Here is a 23,963-nt window from a genome sequence, read left to right as displayed (position 1 = left end):
TTCCAAACAGGCTCATGGCTAATTAGTGACAATTTAAAGGGGTCTCTGTGATCCCACCTCACACACGCACACACTCGCACGCAGTGAGGGTTATAAAGATTTTCCTTCAATCGCTTTCCCTCTGGCACATAGACAAACCCCCACCCCTCGAGCTCTCGCTACAATCCGCTACTTCAAAAGCCGTGTGACAAACTGCGGTGCAACTCAAAGGAGGCATAAGAACCTCAGCCATTTTTTCTCCACACGACCCACCGATTCTACTGTTCACCCACCCGGTTGCCCTGCACCATAATTGGCAAATTGATTAGTACTGTTCTTAACCTCACTCATGAAAGAAGTCTTTGAGGCACGGCAGAAGAGAGGCAGCCAAGGGCTTGACATCCAGCAGGCTCAGGTGTTTTAATAACAGCCAAGGCCATCGTTCTCCGGTCAAAACTCCTCCGAGTCACCAACGCTGTTATGTATGGAAAGTGATTAAGGAACGTCCTTACTTCCAGAGTGTTTCACGAAGCTCAATTCACTATACATATGTGAAAAGCTCTTGCAATAATGCTTTCAAATTATTCATCACATACTATTTGTGTCTGTAATTACAGATTAATACATGGAAATTTGTTACAATGTGATGTATTACATGAAAAAACTCTCTATATAGAGAGATACAAATCTGCAATAAGCAAATTGCTCTACTATGAAAAGGTTCTTCCCACTCACTTACATACTGAGGGGCCTCAACGTCATTTGCAGCTCATTTTATTAGCGCCATTCAGAATCACTTCATATTAATTACTCAGGGGTCAGGTTAAAGACATTATCCCAATTAATTACTCATCATAATGATTACACTACGGTATCAGTCTTTTTAGATATGGTTTTTCAAGATGTGAGAAACACTTGACAATTATAATTGAAAATGAAAAACTATATAACCACTATATCCAGGTTCTTGACATACGTGAACCCCAAATATGGATTAGTAGTGTTTATGGTTAAGGAGTTTAAAATGGTCTTATTTGAAACACTTCTTCAGTGTTGGTTATTTAAAAGAAAAGAAAAAATGTCTTTGTAATATTTAGAGTAGGCATGAAATTCCACCGTAAAGGCATCTTAATGATATTGTTGTGTACAATTTATTCATGCTATTTCATAAAAATAAAAAATAAAAAACAATAAAGATCAAAATCTTCTGGTGAAATGACAGACTTCTCTGATGTATGTCACCATTCATTTGGACTGCTTCAATCCTGCTTCTACCTTACAATCACCTGCAAGCTCACATTCAGCCAATCTGCCAATCAACAACAGATCGATAGAACCTAGTTCACACCTTGAATTCAATGATCATCCTCACTTGGATGTATGTCACAATATGGAAGAAAGGATTCATTGCTATTCCGTTAGATTGTGACTTTATTGGAAAAACTTGCTCTTCCTCCAAAACTTCTTGTTTGTTGTTTTAACTCACATCTGATTATTTGCTATAGTGTGCAATGCTCACATTTCACAATTCAATCAGCTCTAGCTAAATAAATGTAAGTGTCGCCCTGCATAATATCCTGTTTAAATATATCACATTACATAAGTAAAACATGTTGCTAACAGCAACTAACACAGAATTTAAAGGTCCCGTTCTTCGTGATCCCATGTTTCAAACTTTAGTTAGTGTGTAATGTTGTTGTTAGAGTATAGGCTAAATAATATCTGTAAAATTATAAAGCTCAAAGTTCAATGCCAAGCGAGATATTTTATTTAACAGAAGTCGCCTACATCGAACGGCCCGTTTGGACTACATCCCTCTACTTCCTTCTTTAATGACGTCACTAGAACCGTTTTTTGACTAACCTCCGCCCACAGAAATGCTCCCTCAACTCTACAGGCCCTGTCCCAAATGGCGCACTTCATGCGGACTTTCGGTCTCGTGGACTTGAATTGCGCGTGCTCGCTGAGTCTACGAGTCCGTAGGCCGTCCCATTCAGCATTTTACCGCTCTGAAGTGTGCTCAGCAGCGCCCCCTTTGTACCCTTGAAGCGGTCTTCCACGAAGCCCGCATAGATGCAGGCTCCACGCACTTTAACTACCCAGGAATCCTTGCGAAAGGCCAATCAGACAACAGATGGGAGGAGATTTCACTCACGGATAATTGTTGACATGGCTGTGAAGAAAATATGACTGTTTTTATGACCTAAATGTACATTTTACCAGTTGTTACCTACAGTTTATACAAACATTATGGTCATCGACCAGTGGTTGATGTCTCAAACATAATAATAGCGTGTTTAATAATACGATCGCATTATGATTCATTAAATAAATAGAACCGAATGGCAGGGCTTTACTGAGTCATATGTAAACATAGTATGAATATTGAAACCTGTAAATTGAAAAAAATATGTTTAAATTATGTTTTAAAATTGTAATCTTAGTTCAAATGGAACATTATGTATTATTATGTACAACTGTATACATCATTTAAATAAGCATGATTTATCTATTGTCTAATGCCCAGGTGATATGCATAATATCAAAATATAGAACTGTAAAATTAGGCTGTGTAGTGGACATGGAGATAAGACGTCGGAGCGCAAAAATGTGATTTCTCCTGTCCAACAACAACCAGACCGTTATTTCCGGCATGCCGATCGAGTCTGTCCCAAAAATACCTCTCAATGCGCCCTCGTGGACTCGCGCCAAGGGCCCTATAGGTCTGCACTACATGACGTCACCAAAGTGTGGACTCTGAGGAAGTCCACAAGTCCGGAGTGTGCCATTTGGGACAGGGCCACAGAGATTCGTTTATGTACTTGCGCACTTCTTATAACTTACTGTGTTTACTCAGCTCTTACGGTGATTTTCTGAAGTAAAACTGACGCTTCATCTTTTGTGTGATGTACAATAAACTTTATTAAACTCATCAGTATAATGATCATCATTCGGACCTGGTCCGAAACTGCAGACTTGTAGGCTATTAATAAATAATGGATACATACAAGCAGATGACAAATACGTTATAATAACTGTAATTAAACTACTAAACTATACCTGTTCCATCTCTATACAGCACTCTGACTCTGTAGGCATTATTGTCCGACTCGAAATGAACACCGTTACTGAGAGTTTCTGATATTATCATCATTCCGTGAGATGAAATTGTCCTGAGACTGAGCGCGAGCTCATGAAGCTCCGCCCCCTGTGTCGTCCAGCAGCAGCTTATTTGCATTTAAAGGGCACACACTAAAACAGCGCGTTTTTCTTAGCCCCAAAAAATGACAATTTAAACATGCTGTAAAAAATGATCTGTTGGGTATTTTGAGCTGAAACTTCACATACACACTCTGGGGACATCAGAGACTTATTTTACATCTTGTGAAAAGGGGCATAATACGGGACCTTTAAGGATTTTAAAAGTGCATTCAGTAACTGTTTATGTTTTGCTGGCTCAGCTGGTCATGTGATCTCAAAATGTCTGCCTCCATGAGGTGACCAGCTTCATGTAAAATAAAATTTGTTGGCAACTTCATGTTATGTGAGTGTACAAGAGTTTACAATTTCCAAAATAATTATTTATGCCTTTGTGTTTATGTGTATCTCATTTTAAAGGAAAAATAACTGAGTGCACCTTTAGCCGCTTTGAGGCATTGACAGGTATACGTAGCCTAGATGCCACATTCAACCGCTGCAGACACATCGGGATCGGCGAGCCCTCCATCTTGGAATGGTCAGCGTGTCGTCACTCACAGTAAGAATCAATGATGCCACAACATTGCGCAGCTTCTGGTTGTGATACCACAGAGATTTATATTCCTGAAGAAATGGGATAACCTTTCACAGGTGAGAAGGTATTGGTTTGTGTTTTTATATGAATAAACTCAATATTACAGGTTTTTACTGTGGTAACTTTTTAATGTCGTCTTAGCTGAAGCCTTCGTCTTGTATTGTGTTAGTCTAGCAAAATCCTCTGCTGAAGTCTAGTGCAGATATAGATATTCATACATGCATTAACTACGAATGCAGACGCTCAATCAACTTGCTCCCGAATGTTCAGACCGGCTTTAACCGTTCCAATATGGAGGACAGCTCACGTAGGGAGGCCCATAGAAACAGCCGGTAATTACGCATCTATGTACATGTATATGTGTGGTTTTGAGGTACAAAACAGTGGCAGAATGACTTTCAACTAACACTAGCCAATTCTTTCTTTATAGGTGTTATAAATCATTAAAAAAAAGATCTATACTTATCCAAAATAACATGATTACCTGCAGTCCCTCGATCATTACACTTAACACATCAGTACAGTTCCACTGAACAAACCAACAAAAGCACTGAGGGTCAGCATAGACTGAGGGTCAGCGTCCCATCAAATGAGCCTTTTCAAAGCTATTGTCAACTCCATGAGGGCAACAGGAGGCCTCTTTTACATCTTCTAATGTGAATAACATAATGGGACAATGTGGTGGATTTTGACCAATATCTTTCAAATCTAGGGGTCACTACCAACACTGCACTGGCAGACCTGCAGCCATGACCCCTGTGCAAAAGCTGATCTGAATGAAAGACAGGCTTCAGTAAGAACAGTGGCCTTCTGTGTAACGGCAGACGGAAGCAGAGCGGAACTGTGCACACGGCTGCGTGACCCTCCACTCCAAACCGAGGCGGTCGCAGTGACGAATACTCAACCACATGACGCACAAATGCACGCACACTCCGCCTGTCACTTCTTTTGGCTGAGAATTCTGCAAATACAGAAGGTCAATATTGATAGGTCACACAGAGCTGCTTTGTAAATATCACGAGGCTTAAACGTGCATGTTCATGTCATTGTGAACACGCACTTGTAATTCCTTAAAAAAAAAAAAAAAACATGTATAGAATTTAAAATGCTTAGTGCCAGCATTACAGTACAGCAGCAGTATCCACACCGCATTCATTACAAACAGCTTTTCCTGTGGTCAGTGTTGGCACAGATAGACTCCTGGCTCGCTCCTCCTGAACACAGTGACATTTCCCTGTTCCTGATTCACCCCTCCTCTCTTTCCCAGGAGAGAGTAATGGATGGGGCCTGTTTATGAAGCCGCTGCCACCTGCATGATCAATCAAGCCACGCAGAGACGACACAAAAAGCTCAGTCTGCGCATACAGCACACAACCTTTCACATGAACAATTATACAAGCAGGAACAAGATTGGTACAAGAGTGTTTAAAAGTGGGCCATTTAAAGTTCGGAGAAATGTAATTTCTGTTTAACTCTTTAAACATTATGTATCCAAGTGAAAATGCAAAGGATAAAAACAACACTATTGTATGTGTGTGTGTGTGTGTGTGTGTGTGTGTGTGTGTGTGTGTGTGTGTGTGTGTGTGTGTGTGTGTGTGTGTCAAGTCAAGTCAAGTCAAGTTTATTTGTATAGCGCTTTTCACAATACAGATTGTATCAAAGCAGCTTCACAGTATTAAATTTAAATAATACAACAAAGTTTATTTCAAGAGGAATTTATTGATTGATAAAATTAAATTAAATATCCCCAAAATATCCCCAACTGAGCAAGCCAAAGGCAACAGTGGCAAGGAACCGAAAAACTCCATCAAGTGACCTAATGGTGTCCTAAAACTCCATCAGGTGACCTAATGGAGAAAAAAAACCTTGGGAGAACCCAGGCTCAGTCGGGGGCCAGTTCTCCTCTGGCATTTATGAGCTAGAGGCCGGATTGTAGTTTGAACTGTGGGATTATATGAATGCCTGGCTGAAGAGATGCGACTTTAATCTAGTTTTAAACTGGGAGAGCGAGTCTGAGCAACGAACAGTATCAGGAAGACTATTCCAGAGTTTTGGAGCCAAATGTGAAAATGCTCTCCCCCCTTTGGTGGTTCTGAATATCCTAGGTATGACCAAAAGCCTTGAATTTAGTGATCTTAAAGAGCGCGATGGATTATAGGGCGATAGAAGATCCGTTAAATAGACTGGAGCTAAGCCGTTTAGGGCTTTATAAGTCAGTAGCAATACCTTGTAATTAATACGGAACTTTATAGGTAACCAATGCAGTGATGATAAAATCGGTGTTATATGATCATATTTTCTTGATCTCGTAAGAACTCTAGCGGCGGCATTTTGGACTAACTGTAGCTTGTTTGTGTGTGTGTATATATATACATTAGGGGCAGTCATGGCCTAGTGGTTAGGGAGTTGATCTGGTGACCCAAAGGTTGCTGGTTCGATTCCAGAACCGGTGGGAAATGACTGAGGTGCCCATGAGCAAGGCACCTAACCCCTAATCGCTCCCCGGGCGCCACACAAAGGCTGCCCGCTGCTCTGGGTGTGTGTATCCACGTTTGCAGTGTGTGTGTGTTAACTACTCACTACTCTGCTCCTAATGTGTGTGCATTAACTTGGATGGGTTAAATGCAGGGGTTAAATGCAGAGGTCAAATTCCAAGTATGGGTTACCATACTTGGCCGTCACGTGTCACTTTCACTTTCACTTTCACTTCACATACAGTCATGCTCAGAATTAATCATACCCCTGGTAAATATGATAAAAAATGGCTGTAAAAAATAAATCTGCATCGTTTATCCTTTTGATCTTTCATTCAAAAAATGAGTCAAAGAATTGAAAGTGGGGGGGAAATCACATTATGAAATAAATGTTTTTCTCCAAAACCCATTGGCCACAATTATTGATACTCCTAGAATTTTTTATGAATAAAATATCTCTGAAGTATATTCTCATTAATTTTTACCTTTTTTTTTAGCACACCAGGGTGACTAGGAACATGAAATTGTCTAGCTATGACTTTCTTGTTTAAATATGAGGAAACACGAAGGCTAAATTCCCTTAATCATCCATCACAATGAGTAAAACCAAAGAATATAGTTCTGATGCGCAGCAAAAGATTGTTGAGCATCACAAAATAGAAAGTGGCTGTAAGAAAATAGCTAAAGAATTGAAAATCCCCATTTTGACCATCAGGGCAATAATTAAGAAGTTATAATCAACTAAAGATGTTACGAATCTGCCAGGAAGAGGACGTGTGTCTATATTGTCTTAATGGACGGTGCGGATGAAAGTTTGAGTGGCCAAACACTCTTCAGTAATCACAGATGGAGAATTGCAGAGATTAGTTGAGTCTTGGGGTCAGAAAGCCTATAAAAAATAAAAAAAATAAAACAACCCCTACATCCCCACATGTTGTTTGGGAGGTTTTCAAGAAAAATGCTCCTCGCTCATCCAAAAACAAACTCCAGCATATTCAGTTGTCAGACACGACTGGAACTTCAAACGGCACAGAGTTCTGGTCAGATGAAACTAAAAAAATAGCTTTTTGGCAGCAAACACGCTAGATGGGTTTGGTGCACACAAGGATAAAAAGTACCCCATGTGTACAATTTAATATACCATTGGATCTTTAATGTTGTGGGCATATTTTTCTGCTGGAGGTCCTGAACTAGTTATTCAGATACATGGCATCGTGGATTCTATCAAATATCAACAGATAAAAAATCTAAACCTGACGCCTTCTGCTAGAAATCTTATAATGGGCCGTGGTTGGATCTTCCATCAGGACAACGATCCAAAACAAACATCAAAATCAACACAAAAATGTGTTAGGGAGCACAAAATGAAGCTTCTGCCATGACCGTCCCAGTTCCCTGACCTGATGAGTGGAGTGAACTGAAGAGAAGAAGCACCAACATGGATCTGGGAATCTGAGAATCTGAAGGATCTGGAGAGATTCTGTATGGAGGAATGGTCTCTGATCTCTCCTCAGGTGTTCTCCAAACTCATCAGGCATTATAGGAGAAGACTGTTAAAGCTGTTATCTTGGCAAAAGGAGATGGCAAAAAGGTATTTGATAAAAGGGTATCAATAATTGTGGCCATCGTGTTTTGGAGAAAAACATTTATTTCATAATGTGATTTCCCCCCCCACTTTCAATTCTTTTACTTAAATGAAAGGTTAGATTTTTGCCAATTTTTTTAATGAAAGATCAAAAGGATAAATTATGCAGATTTATTTTTTACAGCCATTTTTGATCATATTTACCAGGGGTATGATTAATACAGAGCACTACTGTATATATATACACACACACACACACACACCTACAATAGTGTTGTTTTATATATATATATATATATATAAACACACACACACAATGTTTTAAAAGAACAGTTCACTTCCAAATGAAAAGCTGTCATAATTTACTCACCCTCAAGTTGTTTCAAACCTGTATGAATTTCTTTCTTCTGCTGAACACAAGGGAAGATATTTTGAAGAATGTCGATGACCAGACAGTTGATGGACCCCATTGACTTCTATAGTAGGGAAAAAAAATACTATGAAAGTCAATGGGGTATATCAACTGTTTGGTTACCGACATTCTTCAAAATATCTTCTTTTGTGTTCAGCAGTAGAAAGAAATTCATACTGGTTTTTTCACATTCATACTTGAGGGTGAGTAAATGATGACAGAATTTTAATTTCATTTGAATTTTCATTTGCTAGAAATATTATAATGGGCTGTGGTTGAATCTTACATCAGGACAATGATCCAAAACAAACATCTAAAACACAAAAATGGGTCGCTCGTCTCAAAATGAAGGTTCTGCCATGAGTGGGGTGAACTCACGAACATGGACCTCAGAATTTAAGGGATCTGGAGAGATTCTGTATGGAGGAATGGTCTCTGATCTCTTGCCAGGTGTTCTCCAACCACATAAGGAATTATAGGAGAGGACTCAGGTGGCAAATGGAAGTTGCAAAAAGTATTGAATAAAAGAGGGCCAATGCTTGTGGCCAAAATGTATTGGAGAATAACGTCATAATGAGATTTCCCCCCCATTTTCAATTGTTTTACTTCAATGAAAGTTTAGGGTTTTTTGGTGCACTTTTAAAATAAATAATAGTAGTATACTTTCAAAAAGTAATGCCAACTCCAAGTGGCAGGAAAGTTGCTCATTTTGTATCAGGTTGTACATTTGATGAGATCAGATGAGATGTGCTAGTGCCATCTACTGAGAAAACGAAAGAACTACAAAACATTAAAGACAAAACTTTATTTCAAAGCAAAAAATGTATTGCCATAAATATGTACAATCTCCTTGCCTTATAGTGTGCAAGATGCATGTTTTCTCTTGGTACGTTACAGAGGGGAAAGACAAATCCACAGATTGAGTCCACTTCATAGATATTACAGCTGATTGACAACCACAAGACAGAGATTGTTTCCTCGGTGTGATGATCCAAGACATCATCTTTTCCTCTTGGTCTCAAATCTATAGATGGCAGGAGCAGTGCTGGTCTCCTTACGCACTTTCACTTTCTTAACCTTATCCTGTCAGAGACAAAAGCACAACCCAGATGTCACACAATAATGCAAACAAACAAACTCTTGAAGAATGTCCAACAACTATTAAGAAATATATCTCAAAAATACAAGATCATTGTTTAATCCATGCCTTAGTAAACATAAATGAGACAGGAATTTTCCTAATCAATACTGAAGTGCTCATGTTGAAAAGGTTAGGGTGTAGGTGAATTCACTCACTTGTAGATCTTTTCTCGTCTGGATTTTTTGACTAATGACAAACATCTCCTGTTCTCTGTCTATACGTTCTGAAAGCCTCAGATACTGCTGTTTCCTCTGTTTGGCAAGTTTCTGAGAAAAGGGGAATAAACATGTTAGAAAAAGACAAATATGAGAAAGAGGACACTAAATGCAGAGAGGAAAATTAGAAAAAATATTATTTCTTATCATTTATATTATTGATAAATGATCAATCATTGATATAATGTACTATTTACATAATTATTTATATTAATTGATATTTACAGTTATATATTATCATGGTGACACTTTACAATAAGGTCTCATTCATTAACATTAGTTAATGTATTAACTAAAATGAACAATACATTTGTTACAAAACGTATTAATCTTTGTTAATATTCGTTAATAAAAATAAAGCTGTTCATTGTTTAACAGTGCATTGTACACAGTAAAAATACTTATGTATACAGTATGCTATAGAGAGAGAATGTGTTACTTTTATTGACTTGGACTCCACTGCTCCCAGAATGCTCTTGTGTGTCAGGGTCTCTATTGTTGGTCTGTTATACACTCTGTCCACCAATGCAGGAACCGTGTTGAGGTGTGTGGCCAGGTCAAAATCCTCCACTGGCATGAAAAAAAAAACCCCAGATTTGGGAATTTAATACTAAAAGAAAATGTCTCTTTTTCAACATGGCGATCCACCGATTCTTCTTTGATGTCAAACTTTATCTTATGAAAATACGCATTCAACAAACACACAATAATACAATATTAACTTCAACTGAAGCTAAAGTTAAAGTTAAGTCAAATTAAAACGTACATTACATTAATAATTATTATCTTTTCTGGCTTTGCAATGTAATCATCATAATGCGTGTATATGGTACTATAAACTTGTTATTATATAGAGCACTGAGCACATTTAAAATACAACATTACATTTCATACACTATGTAACAGGTGGATCCCTGCTCCATCTCTGTTTCCTCAAAAGGTGCAGTTATACAAGATTACCTTCTTTTTTTGAGTTCACATAAAAGACATGTTTATTTTTCTTTTCCTCGTTGACATCAAGAAAATGGAGCTCTGACTTCATCCTTTCGATTTTCTGACAAATAAAAACACTTATTCCATTAATCTCAACTGTAAGGGGATGGCACCGCAAATACTCAAGATACATAAGAAGAATCAGCCATACCTTCATCTCCGACACCCGCTTCATTTCCACATATCTGATGTCCTGGGTCCTCATCATCTTCTTCTGCTCATCCGTCATCACTGATTCTTCTGGTTTGATCATGTGAACTCCATCCTAACCGGAATAAACAGAAGCACAATAAGCAGAGTTATATTACAGTAGTCAACATTTGAAGTGGATCCAAACCTTTCATCAAAGTTATACATGAATTTTGAACAATACCCGTTCTTGTCTTAGGATAACTTTTTTGATCCACTTCAAATGTTGACTACTGTAGTTGGAAACTGCAAAAAGAGTAGCCACTGAAGACTTGAGGCAACAAACCTTTAATTGGTTGTGTATCATCTTAAAGTTAAATTCATCAGGGTTCTTATCCATGGCCTTCTTGCGCAAGGCCAGGATGGTCTTCTGTTTCCGGTGGTAGTCACTGTATTACAAATAACAGGTTTGTAAACTGTACTGAAATGATAATGTGCAGCATTAACTATATTCTAATAACAAACAAACCTAAGGTAAAAGTATATCATAGGTAATTAGGTAATATAATATATGTAATGTGTTCTTATCACCATCTAAAGATGTCATATTATACAGAACTCAGTGCTATTATACTGTACCAAGTACCTTATATTTACTACTATGAACTATAACTATAATTCATTTTAAAGAATGACAAATTACTACTTGTGTAACATTGTGTCACAAAACATTTCAGAGTTCGAACATTTCTGTTTGCAGAGACTCAATCAACAAACATAAAACTCAATGTGTAAAACGTGCAACATCCAACAATAAAATGACAAATCTTGTTATTTCTTACTCTGCACGAAGTTTGTAGTCCTTTTTCTTCTCTAACAGACCCAAATGTTTCCTGAACCCGAGCTGTGATAGGAAAAATTCACGTTAATAAACAAATATAAGAGATGTGGAGGGCTAAATCTTCTCATTCGCTGCTAGGGAATGACAAAAACTAAAGCGGCCATCAGATTTCAGAAAACCCCTACTTTACCCACAACTATATCATTTCAAAAATTAATTCGTCAGATGAAATATAATACATTCATCATGATACAACAATTTGAGGCATTTTACAACACAACAATTAACGTTAGCAAGGCAGCACGCGAGTTACCAGTATGTTTAAACTTACCTGTGATCGCTCTTTATGGTCTCGTTGTTTAGTTTTCAAGGCTTTTCGAAAAGAAGACATGGCTGTAAAAATCTGAAAACAAATCCGGCTCTGTTTAATGGGAAAAAACGTAAACAGGAATTTGTATACACCGCACAATCTCGAATGGTTCTGCGCTGTGCGCTCACGTGGATACGATGGATCACAGCTAGCGTGGTGTTTATCGGAAGCAGATTCGCAGCAAAACAATTGTATCGTTCCTAATCAAGTATATGAATATTTTTTATATTTTGACATTTCTTAAAAAACTACAACAATTATATTAAATAAAAGTGGTAGAATATATAGAATATGAACGATGTATAAAATACGAAATCGTAAAATTGTTAATAATTCGTATTTTTGATTATATAAAAAAATCTAGTAGGCTATTCCTCGGTATTATTTAACCATGTAAAAGCTTCAACTGAACCAAAAATATAGATATTTAAGTGTATACCTTAATTTAAAAAGTAGTGTAATGGCGCGTTTCCACCGAGCGGTACAGTACGGTACGGTACGGGTCGGTACCCTTTTATTTGCGTTTCCACTGCCAAAAGTTGAGAATGGTACCAAAAAGCCGAACCGTACCGTACCACTTTTTGGGTACCCTTCCGTTGGGGTACCTAGCACAGTGGTACGGTACTAAAAGGTGGAGCTAGACTCACTGCAGGACGTTGATTGGTTGACAGAGAATCGTCACTTGCGCGTGCTACGAGGGGAATGACAACATAAGAAGCGCCATTTTTTAATATACAGTTTAATATAATACTACTGTTACTGTGTCACGAAATGTAATTTTAAGAGTTTTTCAGGCGAGAATGTAGTTGTTTAAAGCTCAAATCTGTGGTTTATTTATAAAGATTATTTGTTTTTCCCCGGTTGTGAGATCCATGCGATCAGCGGGCGCTCGGCGCTCATGTTTCCCGGCTGGATGAGCCTTTCCTCGGCTAAGTTCTTCTGACGTTCGCCGATGACTCCGACGGTAGTGGTTAAACATGAGATATAATAATTCGTCTTGTGCAGACCTAACGGGCGATCTTTGGTCTCGTGAATATATAATTCGTTCCCTGTCAATCGTTTTGGCCGAGGGCTAAGTTTAGTTTCATATTATAGGCTATTTGTATTTAACTTTACTGTTGTAATGTTAGATTAGAGCGCAGCATTTGGACATTTGACTGAATTGTTTGCTTTATTTCTTATTGTATAGCTTCTTGTACCTTTTACTTAAACTTTTATATTGGCTATTATTGATAAAACTGAAATTTTACAAAAAGAAATATGGTTTCTTGTCATTTTCTTATTACAAGATTATCACTGATGTTTATTGCAACATTTGTACAAATGCATATATTGCCTGTAATATGTGTAATTTTTTTTATTATTTAAACGAAAAGAGGTAACGTTAGGGTTGTGTTTTAAATTTCGTTTTGTTATAACGTTAAATAGAATAACGTATAACGTGCAGTGAATAATCAATATGCGTTGTGCATGAACCACATTTGTGTCCCTATAATGTTTAATTTATTTAAATGAAAACGAAAAGAGGCAGAGTAGTGTTTTATAACATAATATTTCGTTTTATTGTTGCTTAAAATGTACATACAGAGTAACAGAGATAACCGGAGTAGCAGAGCGAGCTGAGTGACCTTTTAAGAACGCGCTGTACCATTTGCATGTAGGAGTCGCACATGGCAAGTACAAACTTTGCGTACTTAATATTGAGAAAAGCCTAATGTCGGCGCTTGTCTTCTTGTGACAAACATGTCGAGGAGCAAGAACAAGATCTGCTGTATATGTCATCCATTGTAGTTTACTATGTTCTTCTTCGCGCGAAAATGACGTCGATCGAAACACCACGCCCATCAAGTAAGGGTACTGTTGGCAGTGGAAACGCTAGCCAGATCATGGTTAACAGACCCGAACCGTACCGTACTGTACCGTACCGTACTGTACTGCTCAGTGGAAACGCGCCATAAAAGAAATGTTGCTTAAAGTCGCTTTGGATAAAAGCGTCTGCCAAATGCATAAATGTAAATGTAAATGTAAATGTAAAGTGTCGACGGCAGATGGCAGTGTAATCCAGGCATTGCATACACGCCATGCTCAGATTCATCCAAAAACTACCTTTAAAAATGGGAAATTCCATAGTCAAAAGTGTTTTGACTCCAGTAAATGTTATGTTTTGAAATCAAATCACTCACTCTTTCTCCAAAAGCTGCACATAGAGTCACAAGCTGTATCTTTGACACTGAGCTTACACCACAACATTAGCTTTATATGGCCATCTAATCACTGATATCCATCACTGGAGTTGTATACTGTTCTGTATGAGGAAGATATCCAGGCTCACAGCATGGAAGAACTCAATAACAAACCTTGGGTGCTGAGACACTTAGTTTATATATCCTGGCCAGTGTGTTGACACTTTAAATCGCTTAGGTCATGATAATGACAGCCTCTATCTGCCAAAGAGATTGGTTAACACTAACAAATAATACTTGGTTACTGTTTTCAATCAGGGTTTTTAAAGAGTGCCCTAGTACAGGCACCTACAGTATAATTGAATCTCAGCCAGAAAGACAGCTTTCGGCTATTAGTGTGACAAATGTCAGAGCAGAAGTCTGATGACGACACCTGTGCGCCTCCTAAGGTCCAGTTTATCGTTGGCTCGTCTTCTGAGAATGAAGGGGAATGCAGAAAATTGCCATTTGGTGTGTCAAAATGCGGGGCATGGGACATAAGCAAGGGCCGAATTGAAATAACAACCAGCTTTTCCTCTGGCCCAAAAACACATGCACATTACTCAGAAATACAGAACATCATGGCCTGGTGCTGTGATTCCTTTCCCACTGGTTTATTTTTTTAATTTTTTTTAGTAGTAGTAGTAGTAGTAATAGCTTAACTCAAAAGGCACTGCACAGGTACAGAGGAACTTACAAAATGAAATGCACAAGTTTCATAATGAAGAACCTCATGGAACACTGAAGTCATCTAATTTTTACTGTGGAATAACTACAAACACATTCTATGTATTACCTCATATGACATTTTGTCCTTTATTTCCTCTTTCATGATTGAAAACAAATCGAATGTGTGAGATGCACATAACATGCAGATTTTTTCGTTGAGAATGAAACCCTTCATGGGGTCACTTTTTCCATATGATGTCATAGCCTTGATTGACCCATGGTTTGCGGGCTTTCAACTTCTTTATGCAAGACATATAAAACCAAGTGACCCAACAGACTTTTCCTACAGAAACTGAACCACAGTATAGCATGTAAAACTAAAACATGAGATTTAAAGCATTTCCCCATGCATTTTAATTGGATTATAGGCCTATATGTTTCTCAACAAAAACAACAATCTTTAGGGAACAACTAGTATTCAAACCTGTGTTTAAGAGAGGGCAGAATGTCAAATGGGCAGGACGAGGGGTTATAGGTTTATGATAGCTCTGAGTTTCTGGAATGTCCTTGCTTGACAGATATATTACTGTTTGGTTTTTAATATAGGCCTTTAAAAATCACACAAATGACATAAGGTTACTGGCCAGTAGCTGAGCTCAAGACCTTGGAATGTCTCTCCTAACCAATGTAAGGTTTCTATACACAGATGGTGATATTACGCTAATATAAATTAAGAGGAGCTCTCATGTGATATAACTCAGATTTCATCTGCATTTTCAGGTCATGTTCAATTAATAGAAGTTGTTTGCTTGATTCCATTTGTATATGGTGGGTAGTCTGGATTGTGGGAAATCTTATTTATGTTTTACTCCATGTTCTGTGACAGCGGGAAATGTTTTGGAGGAGTATTCCTTGAAACATAGGAAACCATTTAAGAGATTTAAAACTTATAATTTCAGGTTTTACCAAGGATGTTACAACTCGTCTGAATACTAGATCCTTCCAGGAAAAGGGTGCTCTTGAATGTTTGGTTCTCACTCTCAAAATTCGACCACAAAACCCTGTAAAGTGTGGATATGGGACAATTAACATCCCACTATTTACAATATCCAGTTTGAGCTGGCAGTACAAAATGTCAATATAAAAGATTTGAAGGTCTTAAACACATGAGAGAAATCTAAAGACAATGACACAATTGTCTCCTTTTTCCAGGGATAAGAGGACTTTTTATCATAAGTGGTTATAATGGAGGCATTTCACAATTTACACTTGATTTAATTTGACATAATTTGATCAACTTTTCTTTTAAACCATTAAAGAGTGGCAATAAAACCTTAATGGCATTATAGTTCTGAAGCAGAGGATCAGACATTGTAATGTGTTTAAGAGAAAAACTTTCTTGCCACTGGTGTAATTTAATCAATTTCAATTGCACATGAACTCTTTGGTAAGATTATACAAGAGGGTAACTAAACACCTTTCTGAGGCAATCGCTGAGTCTATTTATTGTTAGCAAATAAGTCAACTCAAGATAACTAATTTAGGGTTTCAGTAATATAATCTCTGATATGGCTAAACACAAATTTCATAATTTCATTTACAACAATTGCTCAGTGTTTTCTGCGGTTGCCTGAATTATTACAAGGACAAAGGCACTTTCTTTAAGAGGTTCTTTATTTTCTTCATCCAAGTATTACATTACAAATATGACTACATAGTGAAAACGGATATCAAAGCAACATTTACCTCTTTGTTATGCAATAACATTTAAGTGCCTGACCTTTTTCCATAGCAAACTTGTAAATATCATGTAGCAATAATTTGTTCATCCATTGCCGGGGAGTGTGACAAAAGTGTTTTCAATTATTTTGCACAAGAGGTAGCCCACTCCAGTTTTTTTTATGGTCATTATTTCTGAAAATCATTAACATTTCCTCCACTTTTCTTATTTCCATCACAACTGACTTTATTATTAAACACAGTAATGTTCTCAACAGCATTCTGTGAAAGTGATTTCTATAGCTAGTTTCATATTTTTTCCACCATTCTATAAATCATTTTCACATAATAAATATCTTATAGGTTATGATAAATAATTACTCTTTTAAATATGTCATAATTCTCTTTTTATCAAGGAATTTCATAATGGTGAAAACCCATTTGAAAAGTAGCAAATAAATGATGAACTTCCCAAAACAGTTGAGAAGTTTCCATTGATGAAAGTTTCCAAGACAGTTTCAATGTGACCATTATACAAAAATAAGTTAAAAATCAACTCATTGACGTAAAGTTAAACGTTGAAGAATTGCCCATATGTTTGAATCTATTATTTTACAGTCTATGGTTTGAATATGAAAACTATAGCACTGAATCTACCCAGGAAGAGATCCGTTGAACGAGACTTTTTTTTTTTTTTTTTTACCTATTGAAAAACATAGGCTACCTGTTCTCTATTCTAATGGTTAGTCTGGTTTTGACTAAACAAATAATTTCAGCTCTGTTTAATTAACCTGGTCTAAAATATGCTCTATCCCCCATACGGCTATGGAGAGAAAAAAGTTGTTCATTGTCATGACGATTCATCCTCCTCAGATGTGGGTGTTAGTAACAGGTAAGTATTGTGCTACTTCCATTATTACAGACAGACGCTCTCTTGCGTCCTAAGCTACCGGCAAACAACAAGCCAGACAGACAGATAACAATGCAAACTGCCTCAATTTAAAGAACATTTAATGGAACTTCCTTCAGGAAAGAAGGAAGACCGTTTTCATCCACTGGGGCGGGAGCTTGTGACTCACTCAACTTCCTCTATAGTAGCGCATGGAAGAGTTGAGCGCGAGCATTCTCTCATTCGGTGCTTTGAGAGAGAGCGGAACACTTCTTCACACCCGTGAGGAGCAACAGGACTACAGATCTATTAAACAGGCCAACCAAACTGACCCCAGCGCACTCAACACGGACAGACAGAGTACTGAAAGAGTTTTGACAGGGTAAGCTCACTTTTTCTTTTCTTTCTTTACTGTCATGTGAAATTAGAAACTCACGTGACACAGAGCTAATGATTATCAACCAGTTTTTCATTCAAACCCAGCGGGTAAAAATCGATGAATTGTTCGCCTATGAATGTTTTCATTCATTCAGGTTATGGTAGAGTATCCTGAAGAAGTGTTAGAAAGTGTATTGTTCTACCTCAGTAAATTAAAATCTTTTTTTTTACTAACTTTTAACACCTATAATCACCTGTTGAAACGTTACTTATTTTGAGATTTAGTGTAAAATACAATAACTGCTGAACCAGCAGTACCAAAAAGACCATTCATTCTTGAGTGCGTGAGAGAAAATAGACTAATTTATTAAATGCAAGCCCTTTCAATGTCATCTTTAACTCTCCCTAAAGTTAGAATTTAATGACATGCCTGTGGTGAACTTTTTGTACTCTAGTCTACACACTTGCAATTCTCAGAGGAATCTGGGACACGTGTCACAACATGACAGTTATTTGTTAAGTTTTCTGACAGCCAAACCTCATGTCTTCATTGGCATTAAATGTATGCATGTGGATAACCATTAGAAAAACAGGCATGCATGCCGTGGGGAGCTTGACATATTCCTGAGTTTTGTCAAAAGCAGATCCAGGTTGGAACTTGATCGCTCATCTTTGAACACACCTCATCCCAGAACATGTTGCATTCCAAGGCGTAGTGAACAGTCCGCTCATAAGGTCCCTGTTGCAAGTTACAGCTCACTTTTTTTGCCCTGTTCGGTGAGGTAATAATATATACACCCATTGAGATTGATAATATGTATACTATTTCATAATCTGTGCAGTGTTTATAGAAAGTACCCTTGAGTTAAACATAAAACAGGAAATGGGTTATACATATCAGTAAATGATGTGATTCATAAAGACACACCTTGAGTAATTGAAAAAAGGTGAGTGGAAATATTTTATTTATCAATGGGTGGGTCCTCTCTTGATATATCAGATCTGCTGATGACTAAACTCCTTTGGCAGAGATTTTTCGTTTAAGCAATGCTTTCTGACTCTGGAAAGGTCATGACAAGACAGACAACAGGGCAAAAACTGCACTGAATACGTCAGGAAAATTTGCAGGAAGAACAAATCTGGGTTCTTTATTCATTTCCTCTTTCTTTTCTATTTTCAAGCCCTGCTGCTGTGACTGGCATCCTGTTGTAGACCTTGCAGGTCATTGAGTTTTTAACTTTTAAAGTGTTTCTTAAAGAGCTGGACACACTTTAAGTGCGGCATGGCATGTGCTGACATGCACGTTTGTGTGTGCGTGAGAAAAAAGCAGAGTAGAGATCTTTGAGGTGCATCACTGTGCCTTTTGGTGCATTAAGAAGCCTTTGAAAATGCTTACCTCAGAGCCAGATTCCCATAGTGTCTGCCGCCAGCCCTCCGCCATTCCATTCCCATTCATTATTCCAAGAGGGGGAGCTCAGAGGCGCTTGTGGAGGAACAAAATCATCCCTTTGAAACTTAAGTTCCATCCCTTTCATTAACATGCCACAAGCTTATTATGTAATCAATTCAATTATAATTTTTTTAATATTTTAATATCTTTTAAAAGTTTCAGAAAGAGTACGATTTAATTTTAGAAATTTTTTTGTTAATGTTTTTATTTAATTAATACTTTTATTCAGCAAGGACTCATTAATTGATCAAAACTGACACTAAAGATGTTTGTGTTGTTACAAAAAAAGAATCAATTTGAAATAAATGCTGTTCTTTTGACCTTTTTATTCATCAAAGAATCCTGAAAAAAGTGTATCATGGTTTACACAAAAATACTAAACTTCACGACTGTTTTCAACATTCAAATCAGCATATTAGAGTGATATCTGAAGAATGGAGTAATGGGTGCTTAAAATTCAGCTGTACCATTACAGGAATAAATTACATAAAAAAAAAAAAATTAAAACTGTTGTTTTAAATTACAATAACAGATTGTATCGATTTTACCAACATTGGGGCCTGTTACTGTATTTTTAATCAAATTGGTGAGTGTTATGTCTTTATACACACACGTGTATGTGTGTGTGTGTGTGTGTGTGTGTGTGTGTGTGTGTGTGTGTGTGTGTGTGTTTGTGTATTCTTACATATTTTAAAGTTTATTTACTGCAACTTCTCCCTGTTCACCATATTCTATACATGGAAAAATTGCTTCATCAAAAGTGGCTTGTGAAGAACTCATCATGTCCATCAAAGAAATCAAAATTCTTAAATTGGGCCGTATTTCATTTGTGCTAACCACAACAGGGCTTCCTCTTATAAGAACCGTGGTTTCTGAAGTGTCCTGCTGTGCCAACAAACTTCAGTCTTGTTATTTTTATGATGAGTTTTTTTTTTTTTTTTTTTTTTTTTTTGTGGTTCCGAAATCCCTGCACCCTTTGGTAGTATGTAAGGTCCATAAAGTCCAAAAAGTCCATAAAATGGGATGTTCACTCTCAGAAGTGAATTTCTTGGTGTCTGGAATATTCAGACCGGTCAGAAACTGAAGGAGATTGAAAATGCATTTGTTGTTTTTTTCACTGATGTGACTGCAGTCTTGATCATGGCCACATTGTTTGGAGACACTGCCTTATGCATGGGCTGTTGTTCATCAGGGATAGGACTGAGTGCAATGCATTTTGGGATGCAGTATTCCATATAGTAAGCTCCATTGAAAACCGCTTACTTGGCAATTGTTGTATACAAGAAATGTCACACTGCTTACTATACATAGGCTACTATATACAGCAGCCTTAGAAAGAGTAGTGTGGTATACTATGCTATTTGCTTGGTCACTACAAACACTGAATGTAGTTGTCCATTCACAAGAGTTAACAGCATACAAAAGAGTGAACAAGTGTGTCCAAGCCATAAACATTTATCAGACCATCCACATGCAAATCCATTGGACTTGAACATCTGTTTGTCAATAGAGCAGCTCTGTAACCAAATGTACAAGATAACTCAAAGCAAGAGACAATGAACCCTTTAATTAATCTCTAATAAGAGTGCCAGAGGAAACAATGTGAATTTAAATGTCTTGAAAGAAGAACACATGCCAGTACACTGCATTTACTGTCTTCTTTACATCATCATGAGTTAGTGTGTTGACTCTGGGACCATCCCATATATATCACAAACTCGCTGTGTGAAAATCTCAATTATTATCTCAGGATTCAGACTTTTTGTGTTCTATTGCCACATGTGCCGCATTTCAGTTCAAACAGCTCATGGGGGACATATGACTGGTTGTTTGGGGGGCGGGGGGGGGGGGGTAACTTTGAATCAAAGGAAGTCACTGCTGGTTTCCTGCGGGGGACTCCAGGTGCATCTGTGATCCAGTGAGATGGTGGTTTCCTCCCAGACTGGGGAGAATGAATGGATGAAATCAGATCCTCACAGCCTGGGCCCCAAGAGATGCGACCCGCTGCTGTGTGCGGTGTGCTATCGGCTCGCTTGTACTGTTTATTTACCTTTCCCCTCTCTTCCTCTCGCAAGCCTTATTGTCCTTCATAGACGCTTAGTGTCTTGCTCTGAGCCACTTGTTTTAAACCCTTTTGTCTGTCTTTCTTCCGGTCATTTCTCTACAACACTAATAGTTTGCTCCAATATGCTGCTCAGTGTCACTATAAGCACCAAGAGGTCAAGATTTGACCAGTTGAACCCATTCCGATAATGGTTCTCGCTTATGCATTCTTCCGCCAATACGGATGGAACACTTTTCTTGCACTATTCAGTGGTGCAGCAATACCATTTATAAATCAATAGTGCAGAACATACAGTGCCCTCCACAATTATTGAACCCCCTGGTAAATATGATCAAAATTGGCTGTAAAAAATAAATCTGCATCGATTATCCTTGTGATCTTTCATTCAAAAAATGTGCAAAATTCTAACCTTTCATTGAAGTAAAAGAATTGAAAGTGGGGGGAAATCACATTATGAAATAAATGTTTTTCTCCAAAACATGTTGGCCACAATTATTGAAACCCCTAGAATTTTTTACGAGTAAAATATCTCTGAAGTATATTCCCATTAATATTTACCTTTTTTAGTACACCAGGGTGACTAGGAACATGAAACTGTCCAGCTATGACTTCGTGTTTCACAGAAGTTTAAATATGAGGAAACACAAAGGCCAAATCCCCTTAATCATCCATCACAATGAGTAAAACCACAGAATACAGTTCTGATGCGTAACAAAAGATTGTTGAGCATCACAAACTAGAAAGTGGCTGTAAGACAATAGCTAAAGAATTGAAAATCCCCATTTTGACCATCAGGGCAATAATTAAGAAGTTATAACCAACTAAAGATGTTATGAATCTGACAGGAAAAGGACGTGTGTCTATACTGTCTTAATGCACGGCGAGTATGAAAGTTTGACTGGCCAAAGACTCTCCAAGGATCACAGATGGAGAATTGCAGAGATTAGTTGAGTCTTAGGGTCAGAAAGCCTAAAAAAAAAAATTATCAAACAACCCCTACATCCCCACATGTTGTTTGGGAGGGTTTAAAAAAAACCCTCCTCGCTCATCCAAAAACAAATTCCAGCAAATTTAATTGTCAGACACGACTGGATCTTCAAACAACACAGGGTTCTGTGGTCAGATGAGACTAAAACAGAGCTTTTTGGCAGCAAACACACTAGATGGGTTTGGTGAACACAAGGATAAAAAGTACCCCATGTGTACAATTTAATATACCATTGGATCTTTAATGTTGTGGGCATATTTTTCTGCTGGAGGTCCTGGACTTCTTGTTCAGATACATGGCATTGTGGATTCTATCAAATATCAACAGATAAAAAATCTAAACCTGACGCCTTCTGCTAGAAATCTTATAATATGCCGTGGTTGGATCTTCCATCAGGACAACGATCCAAAACAAACATCAAAATCAAAACAAAAATTTGTTGTGGAGCACAAAATGAAGCTTCTGCCATGACCGTCTCAGTCCCCTGACCTGATGAGTGGGCTGAACTGAAGAGGAGAAGCACCAACATGGATCTGGGAATCTGAAGGATCTGGAGAGATTCTGTATGGAGGAATGGTCTCTGATCTCTTGTCAGTTATTCTCCAAACTCATCAGGCATTATAGAAGAAGACTCAGAGCTGTTATCTTGGCAAAAGGAGATTGCAAAAAGTATTTAATAAAAGGGTTTCAATAATTGTGGCCAACGTGTTTTGGAGAAAAACATTTATTTCATAATGTGATTTCCCCCCACTTTCAATTCTTTTACTTCAATGAAAGGTTAGAATTTTTCACATTTTTTGAATGAAAGATCACAAGGATAATCGATGCAGATTTATTTTTTACAGCCAATTTTGATCATATTTACCAGGGGGTTCAATAATTGTGGAGGGCACTGTATGTGTCATTTGTACGGAAATCAGACAACACTGATTGTGCTGAGCATCTTTGTTTTAGTGAATCAAAATCATATTTATGCAACTAGTCTAGTCCGATTCCCGAACGAATGGCAATTTTCCAAAAAAAAAATGTTTAGCAAATTAAATACAAACAGTTTACCTACTGTGTTTTGTTATACTTAAAGGAATAGTTTGGCAAAGAATGAAAATGTGTTTTTAATTTACTCGCATTTTCGTTTAGAAACGGAGAATTAAAACGAATACGATCTCCGTCCACACCAGCGTTTTAGCTGCGTATTCGAATTTATCTCCGTCCACATTAAAACGACTGAAAACGCGGATCACGTGACCATTCACCAACACTGGGCATGCGCGTGCCGGTGTAAACACAACTTCATTGATAAAATTATCCCACCATGCGCTGGTTCTTCCCGGGTTAACCCAAAACCGACGCTCCATGTACGGTCGATACCGCCGCTGCATACGGGAATTGTCACAGATCGCTCGAATAATAGCTTGCCTCCGGCGCATGTAGGCAGTTATAGCATTGTAAAATGCAGAATTTACTTGCACAACAGCTGCTAGCAAAGATATACGCCATGACTGATGACACCCAATCATAGAGCTGAGCGTGAGCCTCTACTACGTCATCGTTTCTAAAGTCCTCCGTTTTGACCCGTCCAGACTAAAACGCCCTCCGGAGATTCAAAACGAAAAACGGGTCGGCAGCGTTTCTAAACTTCTCCGTTTTGGGT

General features: G+C 37.8%; 2 protein-coding genes across 2 annotated transcripts in view; one reads left to right on the top strand and one right to left on the bottom strand.

Annotated features, from left to right (window-relative positions):
* Positions 1-9,033: 9,033 nt before the first annotated feature.
* utp11 (UTP11 small subunit processome component) lies at positions 9,034-12,074 on the bottom strand. The gene is made up of 8 exons (XM_082149416.1): positions 11,894-12,074; positions 11,564-11,625; positions 11,068-11,170; positions 10,744-10,857; positions 10,560-10,653; positions 10,039-10,169; positions 9,540-9,650; positions 9,034-9,326 (listed from the first exon to the last, which is right to left on the bottom strand). Exons 1-8 carry the CDS (start codon positions 11,951-11,953, stop codon positions 9,243-9,245), a joined length of 759 nt encoding a protein of 252 aa, XP_082005542.1. The 5' UTR covers positions 11,954-12,074; the 3' UTR covers positions 9,034-9,242.
* Positions 12,075-17,498: 5,424 nt separating this feature from the next.
* Positions 17,499-23,963, top strand: part of fhl3a (four and a half LIM domains 3a) — a 42,421-nt gene continuing 35,956 nt past the window's right edge. Inside the window, exon 1 of the mRNA XM_082149413.1 lies at positions 17,499-17,813. The gene's annotated coding sequence lies outside the window, so the exon portion shown is untranslated. The remainder of the gene's footprint in view (positions 17,814-23,963) is intronic.

This window comes from Leuciscus leuciscus (assembly GCF_965113295.1).
Source record: "Leuciscus leuciscus genome assembly, chromosome: 20".
NCBI lineage: Eukaryota > Metazoa > Chordata > Actinopteri > Cypriniformes > Leuciscidae > Leuciscus > Leuciscus leuciscus.
The sequence above is the reverse complement of the archived record's forward strand: the minus strand, read 5'-3'. Positions and strand labels throughout refer to the sequence as shown.